The sequence below is a fragment of the Carassius auratus genome, unplaced genomic scaffold (genome assembly GCF_003368295.1).
Source record: "Carassius auratus strain Wakin unplaced genomic scaffold, ASM336829v1 scaf_tig00037409, whole genome shotgun sequence".
In the NCBI taxonomy this organism is placed as follows: Eukaryota; Metazoa; Chordata; class Actinopteri; order Cypriniformes; family Cyprinidae; genus Carassius; species Carassius auratus.
Genome location: NW_020526376.1, coordinates 85,270 through 104,482, shown reverse-complemented (window position 1 = coordinate 104,482; position 19,213 = coordinate 85,270). Strand labels below are relative to the sequence as shown.

Sequence of the window (19,213 nt, the reverse complement as noted above, 5' to 3'; positions counted from 1 at the left end):
TCTAGAAGTGTACTCTCCATTCATTGGCTGTCTGTGGGTATGGTTGAACAAGAGTCTTGAGGGTTGTGGAGCTGCCAGAAGGTGACCTGTAATTGTCACAGTTTACAGCTGGAAAATGAAATTACTGGTATTTTACTTTCCTGAGACTTAGATAATGACCTTGTTCTTGATGTAGGTTGTCTCCACTATATCTTTCTACAGATATTGCTCTCCATCCCCTGTCACAAAACTAACAACAAACAAAAGCCCCAAGACAATTCATTATAGAGTGGGTTTGAAACAATGCTGTGTAGTATTTTTTTTTTTTCAATTAAACCTGTTCAAGATACTTTTATATTGCCACACGAGAACAAAATGAACCATATATAATTATAGATGGCATATATTCTTACACAATTCCCATTCCCATTCCCATTTGAATTAGGTTGTGATGTGATCAGTTCATACAGTGATAGGGATGTAGGTTTACATGATAATCATTTTCTAAAAGATTCATGCTCATCATTTTTGTATTTACTCATGCAAAAGGAACTGAGAAAGCCTGAGTTCCACAGACAGTGATCTGTGTAATGATACCTCTTCAGTCTCTGCATTCTCCACTTTAGCTTCTGTGTCATCCTGGGATGTCAAACTCTTTCAAAGGAACTGGTCTTGATAAAGGGCTCTTCGGTTGTTCTGATTCAGTGTTGTCCTTTATGGACAGCTAGAGATGAAAAAAAGTAGAGGAAAACATTTGCACTAACTACCATATTAGAAAAGAGCTTACCAACTTTGTCCTAAAATGTTAAAGGAGCCTTTGACTTACTGTATGGGAGTTCATAGGTTAAGATTTATACATATGTCTTTTTAAACCTGTTAGAAATTATAACAGTGAAGAATTCTCTGTCACAATAGAACTTTTCAAAAATAATATTCAGTGAGTTAGAGGCATGCAACAGGTTCACAGTTCACATATATATATATATATATATATATATATATATATATATATATATATATATATATATATATATATATATATATATATATATATAATTTCATAAAACATACTGTATGAATAAACATCAGTTTTTCATCAGAGTTGACAATGGATAACCAGTTTGCTTTCAAATTTGTAATCCAGATTTCTTGCAGCCTATTCTCCCATGTATGTTTTGCCTTGGATAAATTTAATTGTCATAGTTAATGAATAAACACGTAGACAGACAGACAGACAGATATTTAAACAAATCAACATGTTATGCTGACTATTACGGCCTAATGAGTCGAAACCAGTCTAACAACGGGGTTACAGATCCAGTAACTTTAAGGTGGAACTACAATACCCATGGTTCTGTGGGAGCACATTTCACGCTTTTCCAACAACACACTCCGCTTTGGCAGTGGTTCCTTGGAAGACGCTTTGGCAGAGTGGGGTACTCAGACAACCAACAGTTTTACCTTCCCATGATGCGCGAACTCATGGAGTAGCAGCATGGCTGTTCAAGGTAAGACTTCAACGAACGTCTCGAGGTGAATTTCTGCGGAAATATGTTTATTGAAAAGAACGCTTCAACAGCAAACAAACAAACAACGCTTCCCCACAGTCGGGATTATGATTGGCTGCCGATCAGCCGCAGATCTTTGTCCTTCTCTTGGGCTGGAAACCTATGACATAGAGATGGGCTCACGGGGCCCGTGGGCTTGAGATCAGTCTATGCATGTACTGTAAAGATTCACGATCTGCATCATTCAGCATCTACACGTCCACCCACTGATTCACATCTCACCGCGGAACACCATTGAGAGGAACATAACAGCACACAGCATGTTCCTACTCCGAGATAACCATTGTAACATCTAGAACCAGTATTTTGGGCGACTGTTTCACGTAGATCATTGAGATGCGATGCGCTTTTCATTGAGGAGCAGCAGATTGGCGCGAGCGCTTTTTTATTAATCAGCTTTCATAAGGCGCGCGAGCTGGACGCTTCTTTTAGACAGGTGTTTCGTTTGTGTTTCGACCACCTGCTCTGGTACCATGATGTTAGGGCAGTCTCCACACCTTATCGGGGGAATCCACTGGATTCAAAACCCAATGCGAGGTAGGTTTATCTCTGAGGACAACGTGTCGCTGTATTTCATTGCTGATGCTGATGTCATTTCTTGAAACTTGTATTGAATGAAGACTTATCGATTGTTACTGTGTCGTACTGGCGATACAAATTAAAGCAGTTTACTGAGGTTATGAATATTGTGAAGTATCAACATCACTTAAGTCACATGTATGATTCGGTCATGTTGTCACTTTTTAACGTCAAATATTATTTTTGAAGTGAATTAAAGTCCTCAATGCAAAACTATTTTAAAAACCTCAATTATGAAACAAAAGGTTTACTTGCATTTTTATAGAAATATGATGCTAGAACTTTAGATTGGAAAACAGATGGGGGCTGGGGATCAAACAAGATCCCTCCTATATTATATAATAATCCAGAATCTTTCAAAAAATTAACTAAACAGGAATTTCAGGCACTCCCTACAGATTTGTTGCAAAACTATGAGTGATTATATATTTTAAACTCTTTTTTACTTAAGAATGGTTGTTCAAAGAGTCTTGCTATATCATCTCATGGGATCTCATACATACTCTGGGTGTTTTTGTATAAATGCTTTGGCTCTCAAAAACTTTTTATTCTGCTTCTTGATTGGTCATCAGGTATGAGACGCTCATGCTCTGCTGAATATTTCATCCTTTTCTGCCTTTAAATTGATGTTTACACATTATAAAACAGCACTAGATCTCTGCACGTGAGATATGCATGGCACTGACATTAAGCGGCAGAAATATGTAGGCTATGTTATGATGAAAAGTTTTGACATGTATAAAATGGGGAACGTAGGTATGCTTCCTGTGAGGAGAAATTTGTTGAAATGGCCCGGTGACAAAGCGCACAGTCACAGGAGACATTCAAAGACATTTCCATTCAGGCCCATGAACTGATTCAAGATCAAAACGGTGAGAGAGTGATGTGCTGCAACACATTGCTAATTTGTATGCAACGTTGAAGAAACTCGAAAGATACGTTCCAGAATACAGCTTCTGAAGAGAGCAAGCTCTTATCTTTGATCAAAGAAAGTTGTTACAAGAACCAGTTTCTGCCATATAGGGCAGTCGAGTTGGCGATGATTTTTTTTTTTTTTTTTTTTTTTTTAGAGGTTAAGAATGTTCTTTGTTACATTTAAAGTACATTTAAAGACCGCAATTTTGGTTTTAAGTGCTTGTGGCAGTCTTTCAGCAGGGTTATTTTCTATCAAAGACAAGTTAGTCTAATGGGGCATTAGTTTTTGTTTTAAAATTCTGAACTTCAGTATATACACACTGCCTTTTCATGTTTGGGGTCAATAATCTTGTAAAAAAAAAAAATATATATATATATATGAAAGATATTAATACTTTATTCAGCAAATAATTATGCATTAAATTAATTCAAAGAGACAGTAAACTTTTGCAACAAATGTTACTTCAAACAAATGCTGTTCTATGGAACTTTCTACTTATCAATTAAATCTGAAAAATGTGCATCATGGTTTCCACAATGACCCAGTCCAAATAATACATTAGTGAAATTTGGAGATCAGGGAATCATGACAAAATCATTGTTGAAGGTCACAAGGGAGAAAGGCAAGCAGGTACTGATTTTCCCAGGCATCTCAAATAGCATGCCACTGACATTGTAGAAGTTAATTTCACTTCTTTAGAATGTAAGAAGAAACAACATTTAAAGATTGTAGGAAAGATTGCTGTCGTGTATCTAAGCTGGAGGCTAGGAATGTGCACTGAATGTTCTATGTGCACTGAAAACCCAAAGGAGGCTTTCATACATTTAATAAAATTACAGAATGTTTGCAAGTGAGAGAAACTTATCTCAAGGTGTTAAAAGTATACAAGTTAGATTTTTATTTTAATGGTGTCATAAAAATTCAACATGCTTGGTGAATGAGAAATAGGATTTACAGAATGATGCCTTGAAAGCTGTTCACACAACTCATATTGAAACTGGCTGCCTTTCAGATATTGGAAATACACCAGAGTGTGGATGTAGCAGCTTTGTTCTGAAGGTTTCAGGCTTGTGGAAACAGTTTAATATTGTTACATGCACCATTTTGAGAGGTTTAACTCAATGCCATTGATACGTAGATGCACTTTTCTTTTTCCAGCTTTTAAAATGTAATTTTAATCGTGTTGTTTTAAGGAAAGCTTAAAGAGCCACACAGATGGGAAATCAAAAATTACCTGTATTACAGTGTATGATGTAGCTGTCCAGCTGAGTAAACAATGTGCAAAATTGTTTAAAAAAAAAAGTACACGATTTATAAAGTTATTGGCTTCTAAAGTAAGGAGTCGACTCTGAATCGCTGAAACGAGTCGTTATAGATTTCAAATCTTTTGCCCATCTCTATGTACGTCACTAGGAGCACTTTGCATAATAATCTCCGCCTACCCCCCCCCCCCCCCACACACACACACAGACGCTCTGGTTTGTGTGATAGCATCATGTCGAGGAAACCGTTTGTTTTATTTTCACTGCCAAAGAATGAAGATCAGAAGAACCAATGGCTAAAATTCTTTTTCACCACAATACCAGAGCAGTACAACAAATCCCTTTGGTTGTGTTCACAACATTTCACTGATGACTGCTTTTCTAATCTCGGTGAGTACAGCGGGATTTTCAAAGCGTTTGGCCATAAAAGAGGGTTCATTACCAACTTTATTTAGAACAACGAGCATCTCCGAATCACAACGCGAAGTACGATTATGAAGTTATGTGTCTGTTTTCTCCCGAGCGTCTTATCAGTATGTGTGCTGTCTGCAGCCTGTCTGCACTGATCGTCATGTACAAACACGTCATTAAAATGAAGTGTAACTCCGTGAATACTCAAGGAAGAGACATGAGAGAGATATCAATAGAAAGCTTGACATGTCTACTTTAAAACTAAACAAGTGCTGCTAACAGATATTCCGTGATAAAGTAAACCATATGAAAACAACGCAATGTTTGTTTTTCATGTCTCCCTTCATTATATCTAATGTGACCACGCCCCCGCGCTGAACGCGCTATTCAGATTCAAACTGAAGCGCACGGCTTGAATACACCCACACAGAAGAAAAAGCAGCGAGACTGTTCAAGTTTTTTATTTTACTGTTTGCTTCGCGATGAGAGGAGTAAGACATAATTCACCCCAAACAGATGCTAACGCATAGTTTACCGTGGAGGTGTGTGCGGAACAACCAATCCAAACTGGTTATTTTAGTTGACCAATCAGAACACAGTATACTACCGAAAGGTGGGGTTTAAGGAAACTGAATCTTTTGAACAGCTTCGCGCAAACCGTTTGGGGATCTCTGAGAATTGAGGTAATTTTAAAATGATATTTTGACAAAATGACAATGTTTTTTAACCTTGGATGGATTTAAACCTAATGTACAGGACTAATAAACAGTGATAGGAAGCTTAGAATTTTCATCTTACTGGCTCTTTAAATTTGTCATTATTTACTGATAATAGTCTCCTCTTGCAGCTCTCATATATGTTTATATTGGAAATATATAGGCAAGTTTGATGTTAACAGGCTGAAACGATTACAACGAATTTGAATATGTGCATATTCATCTGTCAGCCATCGATGATTTGATTTGCACAGAATATTCAGTTTTTTATCAAGAACATTACAAGATAAAATATAACACTATTCTGGCATTCCTCAGTAAGTTATCTGTGCATCTGTTGATGTCTGAGCAATGTACAGTATTTGTTTTTCATACCACAGATCAAGTATATGTACATTTCTTCTTAGGAATACTATGTGAACAAGTAGGGAGCATCAATCTGTTAGATATTTAAAGGGGGGGTGAAATGCTTGTTTTCACTCAATATCCTGTTAATCTTGAGTACCTATAGAGTAGTACTGCATCCTTCATAACTCCAAAAAATCTTTAGTTTTATTATATTCATAAGAGAAAGATAGTCTGTACTGATTTTTCCCGGAAAAACACGACCGACTGGAGGCGTGACGTGTGGGTGGAGCTAAAGAATCACGAGCGCCAGTAGGCTCGCACTAACAAGGAGGCAGAGATATTTTAAGCAGTTTTACTCACCGCCTGCGGTTCCAACACACGATCGGGACCCTTTTTCGTTGGGATTGCATCATCCTTAAGAAATAAACGATACGCAAATCCGTCGTCAAACTGGGCCTTGTTTGTAAAACAAGCATTTTCGAAATGCAGGGAACAAACACAAACACTTGCACAACTCCGTTGATGCTCTGTAAAAATAAACTCCATCCACTGGTCCCTTAATGCTGTTTTTTCTTTGGTAATCTGTGCAGGGTTGTCTTGCCCTGGCAACCAAAAACACACTCCTTTTGTGACATTTCGCGATGCTCTCGCTCTGATCAGTGATTGTCTGTGCTCAGCCTCTCAGTGCTCTGCTATACGGGAGCTCGCGCTCTTCCGGCAGACGTGCCCTCAGGACCCATATAAGGAAATTCCGCTCCATCTAACGTCACACAGAGCCATACTCGAAAAAAACTTTCCGAAACTTGTGACAAACCGGAAGGAGTATTTTGGGAACAGAAATACTCCTTCAAACGCACAACTTAATTTTTGAAACTTTGTCCATGTTTAGCATGGGAATCCAACTCTTTAACAGTGTAAAAAACTCAGTATGCATGAAATAGCATTTCACCCCCCCCCCCCCCCCCCCCTTTAAAGAGACTTCACATATAGAGACTGAAACGTTTCCATTCTAAGTCATAGGGGCCATGTCGGGTAAGCTGTAAATGCTGTCTCACTCACTGGAGGGATCAATATGGATTGCTTTTCACGTCTATTTATTCACTGCTCATAGCTATTTTTGCCTTAGAGAGTTGACGCTGAAGGGAAGGGATAAAGATAGTCAGTCTAATTTAAGACCTGATTAATATTCGTCTGAATTTAGGGAAGCTAGAGGAGCTGGCTGCTACTGTCATGTTCACAGCAATTAATACTTTTCAGTATTTTTAGAACCTGATTAGTTAGCTGTAATTGAAGCAATTTGACATTATCATCCCTCTTTTAGTGAATTGTTTGTTACCAAGTAAAGGATGGATTGATCGGATACTGAGATATGTTATCAGACTTGTGTCAGCCTAAGATGCTGGACTGGCTGTCAATGCAAGTCATCAAGTGTTGAATTTTTTCACTTTTATTCTTTGTGGTGTGATTAACAAATATCTCAGTGTCAAATTTTTATGGTATGGCAGTTACAGTACATGTCAGTTAGTATAGATCTTACACATCATATGATATAGGCTGATTTTTGTCTAAACAAGTCCCAATTTCAGTATCTTCGGATCAAGCTGTTTTGTTTATAAGCAATTACATATGAACATTTGGTTTTCTGCAAGGACAAGCTTCTTACTTTCATGCTAAGTAATGTATTTCCAACTGTTGCAATAAATAACTCATCTGCTAGTTATTATTAGCTGTCACAGGTTTGTCAGATTGCAGGTAGATTCACTGGATGCCTTAAATTGATCTCTTGCACAGAGCTGAAATAAACTTTTCAGAGCATTAGTTTGTAAGGCTATGCATTAGTTAAGTTAAATGTCACTAATTTGACAATTGATTAGTGACAAAAATTTCCAGGTTTAAACTTGATTTTAAATTTAGTATTTTCACATTTTTCCATAGTTGTGCCCTCAAATGTACAGTACAGACATTAAAGAGTCACTGTTTGTTTGCTTCAGTATAATTTGGATTACGACATAACGTATTAGAGGAACTGACATATCATAGATGAGAAATACAGTGCGGACTGTTGCTGAACTTTGAGTATTGTATGCTAATGTCACCATTTGCAGGAAATAGCAGGCATCAGGTATCTCTTTCCTTGGTTAAATATGCTTAGGCTACATATCAAATTTGGGTAGCCATAAGCAGTCGCAAGTGGGGAAGTCATAAATGATTACTGCAGAAAGATTATTTTGAGTGGCATAAAGAACATAAAATGAGAACAAAATAAGAAGACAGGTTCCCCTTTGTGGATCTTGAGAGAGGTTTTACAAGTAGAAAGTTCACAGTCCCAGTTGGACGGATGCAAGCAAGAAACTTCTTGTTTCTTTATCAAGTCACACATCCCTAAATAGGATTTTGAAATGCTTTCAAAATCTTGCTCCTGATTAAATATTTATATCTGTCTCAATATGTTGCTTCCATAATATTAACTTGGCATACTTGCTATTTATAATCTCTCTCTCAAGCTCTTGACTGTTTCAAATGTGCAGCGAGTGTTTTGCCTGCTAAGCAAGTTATTGTTAGGTCAATGTTGAGGATATTTTTAGAGTAACATTGTGTCTATTTAAAGTGGGTCACTGGCTTTTTTTTCTACTCACTCAGTACAGTACATCTTTGAATGGATCAAGTTTTTTTACTCAGCATCAATTGGTTGAATTGTAAAAAGTAAAAAAACTGGAGCCCTGAATGCTTTGGACATATCGTCCAGTGACTCCAGTCTTTATTTTTGATAAGATGTCAGATTGCATCACTTTAGAAACAATGAGGGATAAATTGCCCTTTTGTTTTTCTCTTCCGACTAGAACCCAGCTGACCAACGGTACCCTGAGATCCAGATTGGATTTGGAGATGTAATGAATTCAGTAGACCCACACTTTGTCTTCCAGGGCAGGGCTTCCAATATCCATATCCAGTTCCAGAATTAAGGTGACCTACTTTATAGAGCAGGGACAATCCCTTTATCTTGGTTGATGGTTTAAAATTGAGAAAGGTGGCCAGGATTGGAAGGTTTTTCTTGGCTCACATTTGGGACAATTAGCTCTCTCTTTCCTCTTTCTCTGTGCATCTTCAAAGAGCACAATTAGCGCTTTAGCAACCGTGTAACAAAGAGTCCACTGAGATGTGGCCCTGCTAATTTGAAAGCTGTTCTTCAGAGTTTTCAGAGTTAGGGTTATTGAACTTTCTTCTAAAATTTCAACTGCACAGGCCTGCACACTTAGATCTGTTTAACAGATAAAAATTTCAATAGTAAAGTCAGTCATATTAAAACACATGAATTTTTTTGAAATTCTCAGAGACCCAAGCTTGATAGTAATGATGCATTTTCTTTTCCCCTCCACTAAATGTCACTAAATGCAGTGCAGTTTTACATTTTTAAAAGCTTTCCTAGTGAGAGTGAGGGCCAAAAATTCAGTATGGTCATCTCACAGCAGCCTTCTGACACTCTAAAGTTAATTAAGCACTGCTCATAATCATTTGTAATATTTATGTTATTTACTGTGTATGATGTGTAAAGTACGGTGGCCAAGATAGCTCAATGTGATGCAACTTAAGAAAACACATGCAAATAGAAAAAGCACCAGCAAATGAAGAAAACATCTTCATCAGTTTGACAATACATTTCTAGAAAAATTAATACAAGACATAGTCAACCAGACGATGAACACTATTAACAGCAATTATAATGTGATTGCATATTAAGTAGCAATATTTGTTAGTTCTGTTTGTTGTTTTAGGGTTAGCATCATCTGAGGTCCTCTGAGAAGTCAGCATAATCTCTTCTCAGGTGTTCTGGATCCAGACTGGAGCTTGTGTAAATCCTAGGCAAAACAGAGAAACACATAGAGACATAATTAGCGTAGCTGCTGTTCCAACAAAGTAAAATTAATTAGTTTAACCAAAGATAAAGAATAAGAATGCACATTTGATCAGAAACAACTGCAGTCACAAATTATGAGATGCATTATTCAAATAAACAGAGGGAGTGTGTCTGAACCCCGAACATTATCAGAAAGACTATTCCTTTAGTGGACTTTGCTATCCTAGGAACTACCAAAAGTCCAGCGTTTTGTTTCACAGTTACATTGTGTATTTGTGTATTTGTATTTAAGCTAATAATATCGAAACAAGCTAAGGAATCATATGATCAGGATGTTAAAAGAAATAAAAACCACACCTTTCAGAGTAGACATTGAAGCCTGTCCAAGCCAGTTTCGTCACTTGTTGCAGTTCTCTTATACATTTCCGATTTGGTCTTTGCATATTTGCAGCATATTTCTGAGTTGTGAGACTCTGCAGTGTGTGTTTCTGTGTTTGGTTGTGTTGTCAAACTGATGAAGATGTTTTCTTAATTTTCTGGTGTTTTTTTCTATTTGCAAGTTTATACATTATTAAGATTTTTTTTGCAGCAGCAGCAGCAGCATGTTGAGCTCTCTCGGCTACCGTAGTAATGAGCATAATGTTTATAATATAATCTTACCAACCCCAAACATATGAACAGTATGTATGTTTTGTTTTAAAGTGATTTAATACATTCATAGTTTATATTTTCACAAGCCACTAAAGGAAATGAACACATTCAGTATAGTAAAACTCTGCTAAAACGTCAGTTTAGTCCTCAAGTCATGGAGAAGAGCTTGATTTGGTCATAATTGTTGTATATACTGTAATAGGTTATTGCATCTAGCCTCCAACAGTGTGTGTCAGAGCAATTGACAACATTCAAAGTGAACTGCCCTCAAAGTAGACCCTAATCTTTATTTCTTCACCCCATCCAACTAATGAAGTACATTTATATTCTGAATCAGCCGATTCTCGACTAACTCCACTTCTGTTTCTGGGTCACACACTGAGTGCACAAACAAACCACTCCACTGTTAAAAGACCTGCCATCTAGCCTTCACAAGCACAGCCTAACCCACCATGAAGCACACTAGAGCGCTGCAGATCATATGTTCATATGCTGCTGAGGCTAATGGTAATATGAGTCATGATGTTCAGACACTATTGAGCTGAATCAATCCTCTGTTCATTCATCCTTTCCGGCCTTTAGAATTATAGGAGATGCTTAACTCTGTAAACCAACACTGCTTTCCTTCTCCTGGTTTAAAAGGACACTAGATAATTTTTATTTTTACAAATCACATTATCAACCTTTTGTTTTCTTTTGAAATTCGGAAACAAACTGAAATTTGTAAAATAAAAAAAATAAAAAAAATTCAAATATTTCTCTTAAATATTTAAATGTTTATGTAACCGTACAGTTCAAACAACATCAATGTCTTCTGTTTGATTTTCAGGTAAAGCAATGTAAGCAAATTGACTCCATTGCACTGAAATGCATTGTCAAAATGAGCTCAATGCCTAAATGTAAATGGGCTCTTGAGGTGAAAATGAGAGGAGGACGATTTAGTGTTAATAAAAATAACAATTTCAGTTCAAATTTCATTTTGTATATTTTGTTTGTAATTTCACAGCTGTAATAGCATAACATGTTACTGAAGTTGGAAAGTGGCACTTTTCTATCACAAATGTGCTGAATCTGCTGATGTAATTACACCCTTTAGATAGAGAAGGGGAGGGGGAGGCTGGGGGAGAGCAGAGCTCTGGTGCCTCTGTTGGTAAAAAAAAAAAAAAAAAAATCCTTTTCCCAACCACCATCGAATGTTCCCTTTCAGAGCTGAGGACTTTTGAGAAAAAAAAACCCAAGGGAGGCTTGGTATATCAACCAATCATCATAGAGATGTGAATTACGTGCTTTTAGTTTGTACTTCTCGCGCTGCGCTGATAATGTACCAAGTACTTCTAATGAGCAGTGATCTTGAATATCGCCAACATTTCAATAAATTAGAATGTCATGGAAAAGTTGTTTTGAAACTTATTGTGAAACTTGTGTATTAAATAAATTCTTTACACACAGACTGAAGTAGTTTGGGTCTTTTGGTTCTTTTAATTGTGATGATTATGATGATGATTTTGATTTCCTGAGCCTTCAAAATGATCTCTCGGTTTGGTTCACTAAGCTACACAATCATACCATTTGAAAAATGTTTTTCAACAAAGTCTCTAATTCTACAGAGGAGCGATTATTTGTTTGAAATATAGTAAAAACAGTAATATTGTATAATACCAATATAAGTTAATTAAAAAAAAACTATTTTCTATTTTAATATTTTTACATTTAATTTATTCCTTAATTTATATATTTTTTAAATTTAATTTATTCCTTAATTAATTTATTTAAAATGTATTACATTTTCAGCATCATTACTCCAGTCTCCAGTGTCACATGATCCTTCAGAATCCATTCTAATATGCTGATTTGCTGCTCAAGAAATATTTCTTATGATATATGTTGAAAACAGTGATTAATATCTGCTGATTAATATTTTTGTGGAAACCGTGAACATTTTTCAGGGTTCTTTGGTGAATAGAAAGTTCAAGAGAACAGCATTTATTTGAAATGCCAATCTTTTGAAGCATTATAAATGTATTTGTCTTTTGAACAATTTGATGCTTCCTGGCTGGATAAAAGCATTAATTTATATATATATATATATATATATATATATATATATATATATATATATATATATATATATATATATTTCCCCTAAACCATATAGCACACTAATGTTTTCAGTGGTTTTATTATAATTTTTTCCTTTACGTTTGCAGACATGATCACTATTCTGCTGTGAATATTCCTAAAATTTCTTCTTTCTTATTCCAATTAAAAAAAATAAAAAATGTAAATACATAAGTGTACGTAAATATTGACAGCATTTACATTTTTGGTTGAACTAGTACTTTAAATGAGGAGGAGGAAAAGCAGCTGCCTGGGTTAAACTCTGAAGCATCCCTCCCCCCGTCTCTGTCTCTCACTTCTTTCTTCTCTCAGTGCGCATGTCGTACAGATGAGAGGAACAACTCTTGATCTATATTTAGAGCCTAAGGCAGAAAAAGCACCGACCCACCTCAAGGCCCAACATCAGCCCCCCCTGCCCCATGTGCACACCTTCAAAAAAACTCAAATCAAAGACAATGCTCTATCTTTGAGATGAATTAAATGTAATTTATCTATCCTGTAGAGTGCCTGCCGCCTGGCCATTAGACAACCTGACTGAATGGTTTTCATTTTGTTGAACCTAAGGATGGAGAGCGAAGCGTGGCCAAATAAGAAAAGGAGAGAATCTGAGAGAAGGAAGAGCTTCATGCTATGCATGCTAAGTAACTTTTGTTTCAAGGCTGCTTCTTTTTTGTAGATGTACTGGCTATGTCTGTTTTGGAACAGACATGTAAAGGCAGGATGAATATTCCCAGCATTCACAGCAACTGGGGCTCAGTAAATAATAGCAGAGCGATTTGTTCTGCTCAAGTTATCAGTCGTTCTCTCACTAATGGTATTCAGCAGATGTCATCATGGCTTAGATTCATTAGATGACCTGTTACACAATACCACAGGATGGTGTTAGCAATTGAGAGCTTGTTGAATTTATCATCCAAGTGGAATTAAAGGGGTAGTTCATCCAAAAATTGCAGTTCTTATAATTTACTCCCCTCAACCTCATTCCAAACCTTGATTTTCTTTGTTGCGCAGAAAAAAAGATTTCACAGAATGCCCAAGCTGCTCTTGTGCTCTCAAATGAAAGTGCCTCGCAAAATTAGTTCTTATTAATTATGCAATGTATAAATGGTTTTCTAAAACCATAAGATAGATTTGTGTATGTATTAGACTGAAACTTAAGGTGTTCGCCATTTAATTTTATTGTATGGAAAAGGGACATTGGACATTCTTTTTGGACATATCCTTTTGTGTTCCACAGAAAAAGATTCATGTCGGTTTTAAAAAGACATAAGGTTGTTATAAATGTTCTGTTGTAAGCTGCTTGTTTATTGTTTGCAAACAGATGGGATGGAAATGATTGAATTATTAACCATTAAACTGTTGGCGTATATGATACTTGAGTGATGATATTCTAGTCTTAAATCAAATATTTTTGTCTTCGAGATCTGTGGTTAGTCATTAACCACCCTATGTTTCCATGCTATGATGCAGCACTGGGTTTTGTTTTGGGTTTTTAATTCAGTCTTCAGCTTTGTGTAATTTCTGCCAGAAAAAGCTTTGTCTGGCTCTCATCTGCTTGGCCTGAATTCACTTTAAATAACATGACAGACGGATTTATTCAAGTGTTTTACTCTTTAACTCTCAATGACAGAAAAAGCTTTAAATGTGCTGTGTAAGGACCAGCTTATTATATGATTGAATTTTAATATAATTATATTTTTATATTATTATGGTCTGTGAGTTAATCTATTAGTATTAATCAAATGATTCTGTTTTGTTCTGAGATATATAAATGTCCATTAACATTATGGGTTGTCCTAAAAAGTGCATGAGACATGTCTAATTTCAGTCAGACAGTATAATAGAAATGCTGTGGTGTCTATCATGCCTTGGCAGATGCATAATTTTGTCGTCTCATGCCATCTAGAGGACAATGTGATTTTTTTTTCCCCCTTATTTTTTAAATGACTGCCTTAAGTGCTGAAATTCATGCTTTATATTCTTCAGAGACCTGAAAAAGTCATTTTTGGCTTTTCAATATGTATTTTGCATTAGATATTTAAAAAATGGTATCATAGGAGGGCCTCTTTAAAGCAACATTTTCTGAACACTCCTTTCATCTGTCATTGATCAAACAGGTAGACACATAGTCCTGTGCTGATCTCACTTTATTGGTTACTTATAGTTGTTTTAATTAACATTGTTAATATACTTTACATAGACAGTAAACATTACACATTTTAGCTCTAGATACATTCTATAAGATGTAAAACTGAATTACTGTAAATAACTTATTCCCAAGAGACTATTATGTGTTAAACCTTCATCTGTGAGTCACACACAAGTGTCTTTGTGTTATAGTCTGTAAAGAGTCATCAGTTATAATAGATTCAAATATAATGGCTCCACCTTATGGTCATTATTGGTCACTAACCAGTCTTGGATTTGTCAATTGTCCACAGCTGTTCACTGCAATCTGACCCAGAATGGGATTGACCATCAGATGTGTGCAGAGGATGTGACCTCACACCTGGAGGAAGTGTCTGTTGATCATGGACTGGATGATGACAGCCAAGGCTTTCAGGACCAGAGTCCTGGTTTTCAGAGGCGATCTCCACCTCAGCGCTCCATCTCAGAATCTGAGCTCTCCAGGGTGAGAATAGATTTTACAGTAATAATAATATATATAATAAAAAATAATATAAGACCATTACCATGATCTCAAACACTAATGACATCTATAATTACATTACTGCTTAAAAATTTGGGATCTGGAAGGTATTTTTATCGAAGTCTCTAATGCTCACCAAAGAATTATTGCTGCAATTATTTGCTCAAAACTTCAGTAAAGGAATATTGTAAAATGTTATGAAATATTATTGCAATATAAAATACATTTTCTATGTTAATATTTAAGAATGTAATTTATTCCTGTTATAGCAGAGCTCAATTTTCAGCAGCTGGTGATGAAGGCAAGAACAAGTTTCTCCAAGTCTTGACTGGAAACAAAACATTTAATTCTTTAAATATATTTTAGATGATAGTATACTGATATAGTTCTGCTTTGACATGACTACTGAAACTAAGGTCTGCCTCCAGAATCACACCAAGATTCCTGACTTGATTTTTAGTCAAGGTATGCATTGACCTAGAAAACTTCATCTTTGTTTCCAAATGCAATGACTTCAGTTTTTTCCTTGTTTAACTGAAGATAGTTCTGGCACATCCAACTGTTCATTTCATCAATACATTGGCAGAGGGAGTCAATGGGGCTGTAGTCATTTGGAGATAAGGCTAGGTAAATCTGGGTATCATCAGCATAGCTATGATAGGCAGTTTGGTTCTTTCTAATGTTTAGACTCAGTGGGAGCGTATACAGGATAAACAAGAGCGGTGCAAGAAGTGACCCTTGTGGGACTCCGCATGTCATGGACATCTACTTAGACTTATGCTCTCCTATACTCGCATAATAGCCTCTCCCTTCTAAGTATGACCTGAACCATTTGAGTACCATTCCAGAAAGCCCGACCCAGTTTTCCAGTCTCTAGTAGTATGTTATGGTCGACAGTGTCAAACGCAGCACTAAGATCTAGTAGTACCAGTATTGATATTTTGCCACAGGTATCCATTTAAGTATTTGTTCAGCTGATTTAAAGACTACGTTTTCAATAATTTTCCCTATAAAAGTAAGTTTTGATATTGGTCTTTAATTGCTCAAAATGGTGTTATCAAGATTGCACTTTTTCAGAAAGGGTTTAACAACTGCAGTTTTCAGGGAGTTTGGAAAAGTCCCAGAAAGAAGTGAGGCGTTCACCACTTCCAAGAGATCTGAAAAAATAAGTGGGAAGTGTGTCAAGATATTATGTTGATGATTTAAGGTGCTGTACTATTTGTTCCAAAAGGTTTCTATCAATTTCTTCAAAAGCAGACATAGTATCTTCTTTTTGATATTGTGGTCGATTCTGTCTGACCTCTGCATAACTTGGGGATGTGTTAATCAGCTTCCTGATATTGATGATCTTCTCAGAAAAGAAGGAAGCAAACTCCTTCTGCAGCATTTGCTGTCGGAGAGAATTTCACTAGGAATCTGACTTGGAGGGCGTTTGTCAGACTCTCAACAGTGGAAAAAGTCTACAAGTGTTGTTTAAGCTACTGTTTATGAGATTTGAGAAGAAGGTCTGTCTAGCTGTGGCTAAGTTCTACATTGAAAGCATGAAGGCTATCTTTATAGATGCTATAGTGAAATTCAAATTTCTCCAAACTGATTTCTGTCTGCCAATATTGCTGATTTTCACAATAGCAATGTCATCAAAAACATTTTTAACTTTTGAGTTAAAGGAATCAAGGAGATCAACAGAGTACAGAAATGCTTGGTGTTGAAGATATAGCCTTCATAAATCTCACCCTAGTGTTCTCATTAATGCATCTAAACAGAGATTCAGATTCAGATTTCAGGCATCTGGCAAATTATATATTACAAAAAGAAATGTATATAGGACCATTAAGATTTTGTCAGTGATAAAATCTGTACCCAGTTATTTTATTGTATTTAGTTATTACATAAATTATAAATATTTTAGCTTTTGGTTTACTGGTTAAAATAGGCTTTATTTCTTTATCAAAGTATAATTTCACTTTTTCTTTTCTTTTCTTTTTTTAGGTGAAATATAACCTCCCGTTTTTACAGTTTCTATTATTGTCATTTAATAAGGGAAGCAGAGTATACATTCTAATGAGAAAAACTGGATTTACAATATGATTTTACATCAGCAAGTGTGAACAAATGCTAACATATTTTCTCACTGCATACATTACTCACTGGCATTACAAATATTTTGATAGTTATTAAGCTAGTCACCACAAGATGGCACTCTAATGCACAAAGTCTGGCTTTGTTGCTCTAATTGAAACTGTCCATCTGTCTTATTAAACTTCAGCTGAATTTGTGAATCATATATAAAATCCTGAGCCGTATATTTGAGAAATAGACAAATTAATCAAGTCGTCATTCCATCAAACAATAAAATGCATCAATATAAAACATACATTGTCATTTTCATTGAAGCCATATATTTTTCTCCTTCATCTTCAATAATAAATATTTTTATATTGATCAGTGCTTCAGATAATAAGTCTACAGTGCCTCTAATATGAGTTCTGACTCCTGTTTTTATAGATGATGATTTTAGTGCTGTTATGCATTCATATCTTCCATTCATCATGCTTTGTTGCTATAATAGCATGAAAATTCTTAAATTGTCTATGAATAGAATGACTGTGACATTGTGTTTGTGTGTGTGTTATAATTTAAAAGCTCACTTTACTTCCCCTCAACATCTCATCTGTCACTCATCTCTATTTAATTGGCTGGGAATCCACCTGCATAGTCATTCCCACTTGTCTCCTACCTGCAGGAACTTGAGAATTTGTGACTTCATCCTCACAGCTTCTTAAAGTCTTCCGTGAAATGGAGCTCATTGCGCTATCTCCACTCACATTGCAATTTCAATGCAGTGTAATGTACCTTTATATTAAACCTCATCAATCCTTTTGTAAGACTCTGTCAGCGATCATGGCTCGGTGGGCCTGCCTTCGCAGCTCAGTGGCAGATGTCTTGGGTTAATTAGCTCTGTGCTGTTTTTAGTTGGGCTGTGACTCTCGCCCCACTGGAGGTTGTTTCTACTGACTCAGCGTCTGTTTGTTTGCCTGGGCTCTGTTGCTGCTGAATTAGCCTGCTTCATAAAGGTAGCTTACAGTTCAGCTCTCAACAGCGCTGTCACTATGGCCATTTTTCCAGATACTTTGAATTCAGCTCACACCGCACTCAAATGGCAAGTAGTGGCATTCAAACAGGAGGCATTAAAGGGGTAGTTCACCCAAAAATGACATTTTGTTATTATTTTTTCATCCTCCTTGTTGCAAAATGTATGACTTCTGTGGAACATATAAAAAAATGTGTCGGTTGCTATTTTTAATGCAATTACAACAAATGGTAACTGAAGCATTTAAGCCTTTAAAAAAAGGGTCATAAATAAAAGTTCTCATGTATTCCAAGTCTTCTGAAGTTATTTATTCACTGATAATCAATGAGATGAACTTAATGACAAGATCATTGGTAAATGAATCATTCGACTTGTCTTATGAAGTCTTTCAGTTTTATATACTTCACTTTTTACTTTTTTTTTTCTCAGCAAGGTATCATATGGCTTCAGAACACTTTGAATCTTGAATGCTTCGATCCTGTTTTATTGTAATTTCATGGAAAAGAACAGCAGACACATTCCTAATTCCTCTACTTTCCACAGAAAAAATAAAGTCATACAGGTTAAGTTGTGGAGTCATTAAGGTGAACAAATGATGACAGAATTTGTATTTCTAGTTGAACTCTTTCTTTAAAAAATATGGGGGGGGGGGGGTTCTGCATTTACATTTTCATATTATTTTTTTTTATTTTTTTTGCCTAGCCGGGAACTTTGAAGCTGTCCAAACCAGTGGCGCTGTGGAGCCAGCAGGACGTGTGTAAATGGCTGAAGAAACACTGTCCCAATCAACACCAAGTCTACGGTGACTCCTTCAAGCAGCACGACATCACAGGTAAACGCAGGCACCCTGTTAGTCATATTATGATCCTGTCTAAGGTCCTATACCCATAGTCCAACGTTTACGCATGCAATTACATTAAGACAGTCATAATTGCACTTCCATTAATTGCTACCGGCTCAGCCAAGATGATTACATTCTAATGTTTATTAGCTCAGTAGGGGTTCCTGTGTAATTGAGGATGCATGTCTGGGGAATTTATGAATGCATGTGTCTTTTTTAATGTTGTG

General features: G+C 36.1%; 1 protein-coding gene across 2 annotated transcripts in view; it reads left to right on the top strand.

Moving 5' to 3' along the window:
• Positions 1-1,343: 1,343 nt before the first annotated feature.
• Positions 1,344-19,213, top strand: part of LOC113083117 (sterile alpha motif domain-containing protein 12-like) — an 80,736-nt gene continuing 62,866 nt past the window's right edge. Inside the window, exons 1-3 of one of the 2 annotated variants that reach the window (XM_026254380.1) lie at positions 1,344-1,487; positions 14,846-15,036; positions 18,848-18,977. In XM_026254380.1, the coding sequence (XP_026110165.1) occupies positions 1,475-1,487; positions 14,846-15,036; positions 18,848-18,977 (334 nt within the window). In that variant the 5' untranslated portion in view covers positions 1,344-1,474. Of the gene's footprint in view, positions 1,488-1,546; positions 2,085-14,845; positions 15,037-18,847; positions 18,978-19,213 lie in introns of those variants that run through there. The other variant, XM_026254379.1, reaches the window with a different exon arrangement.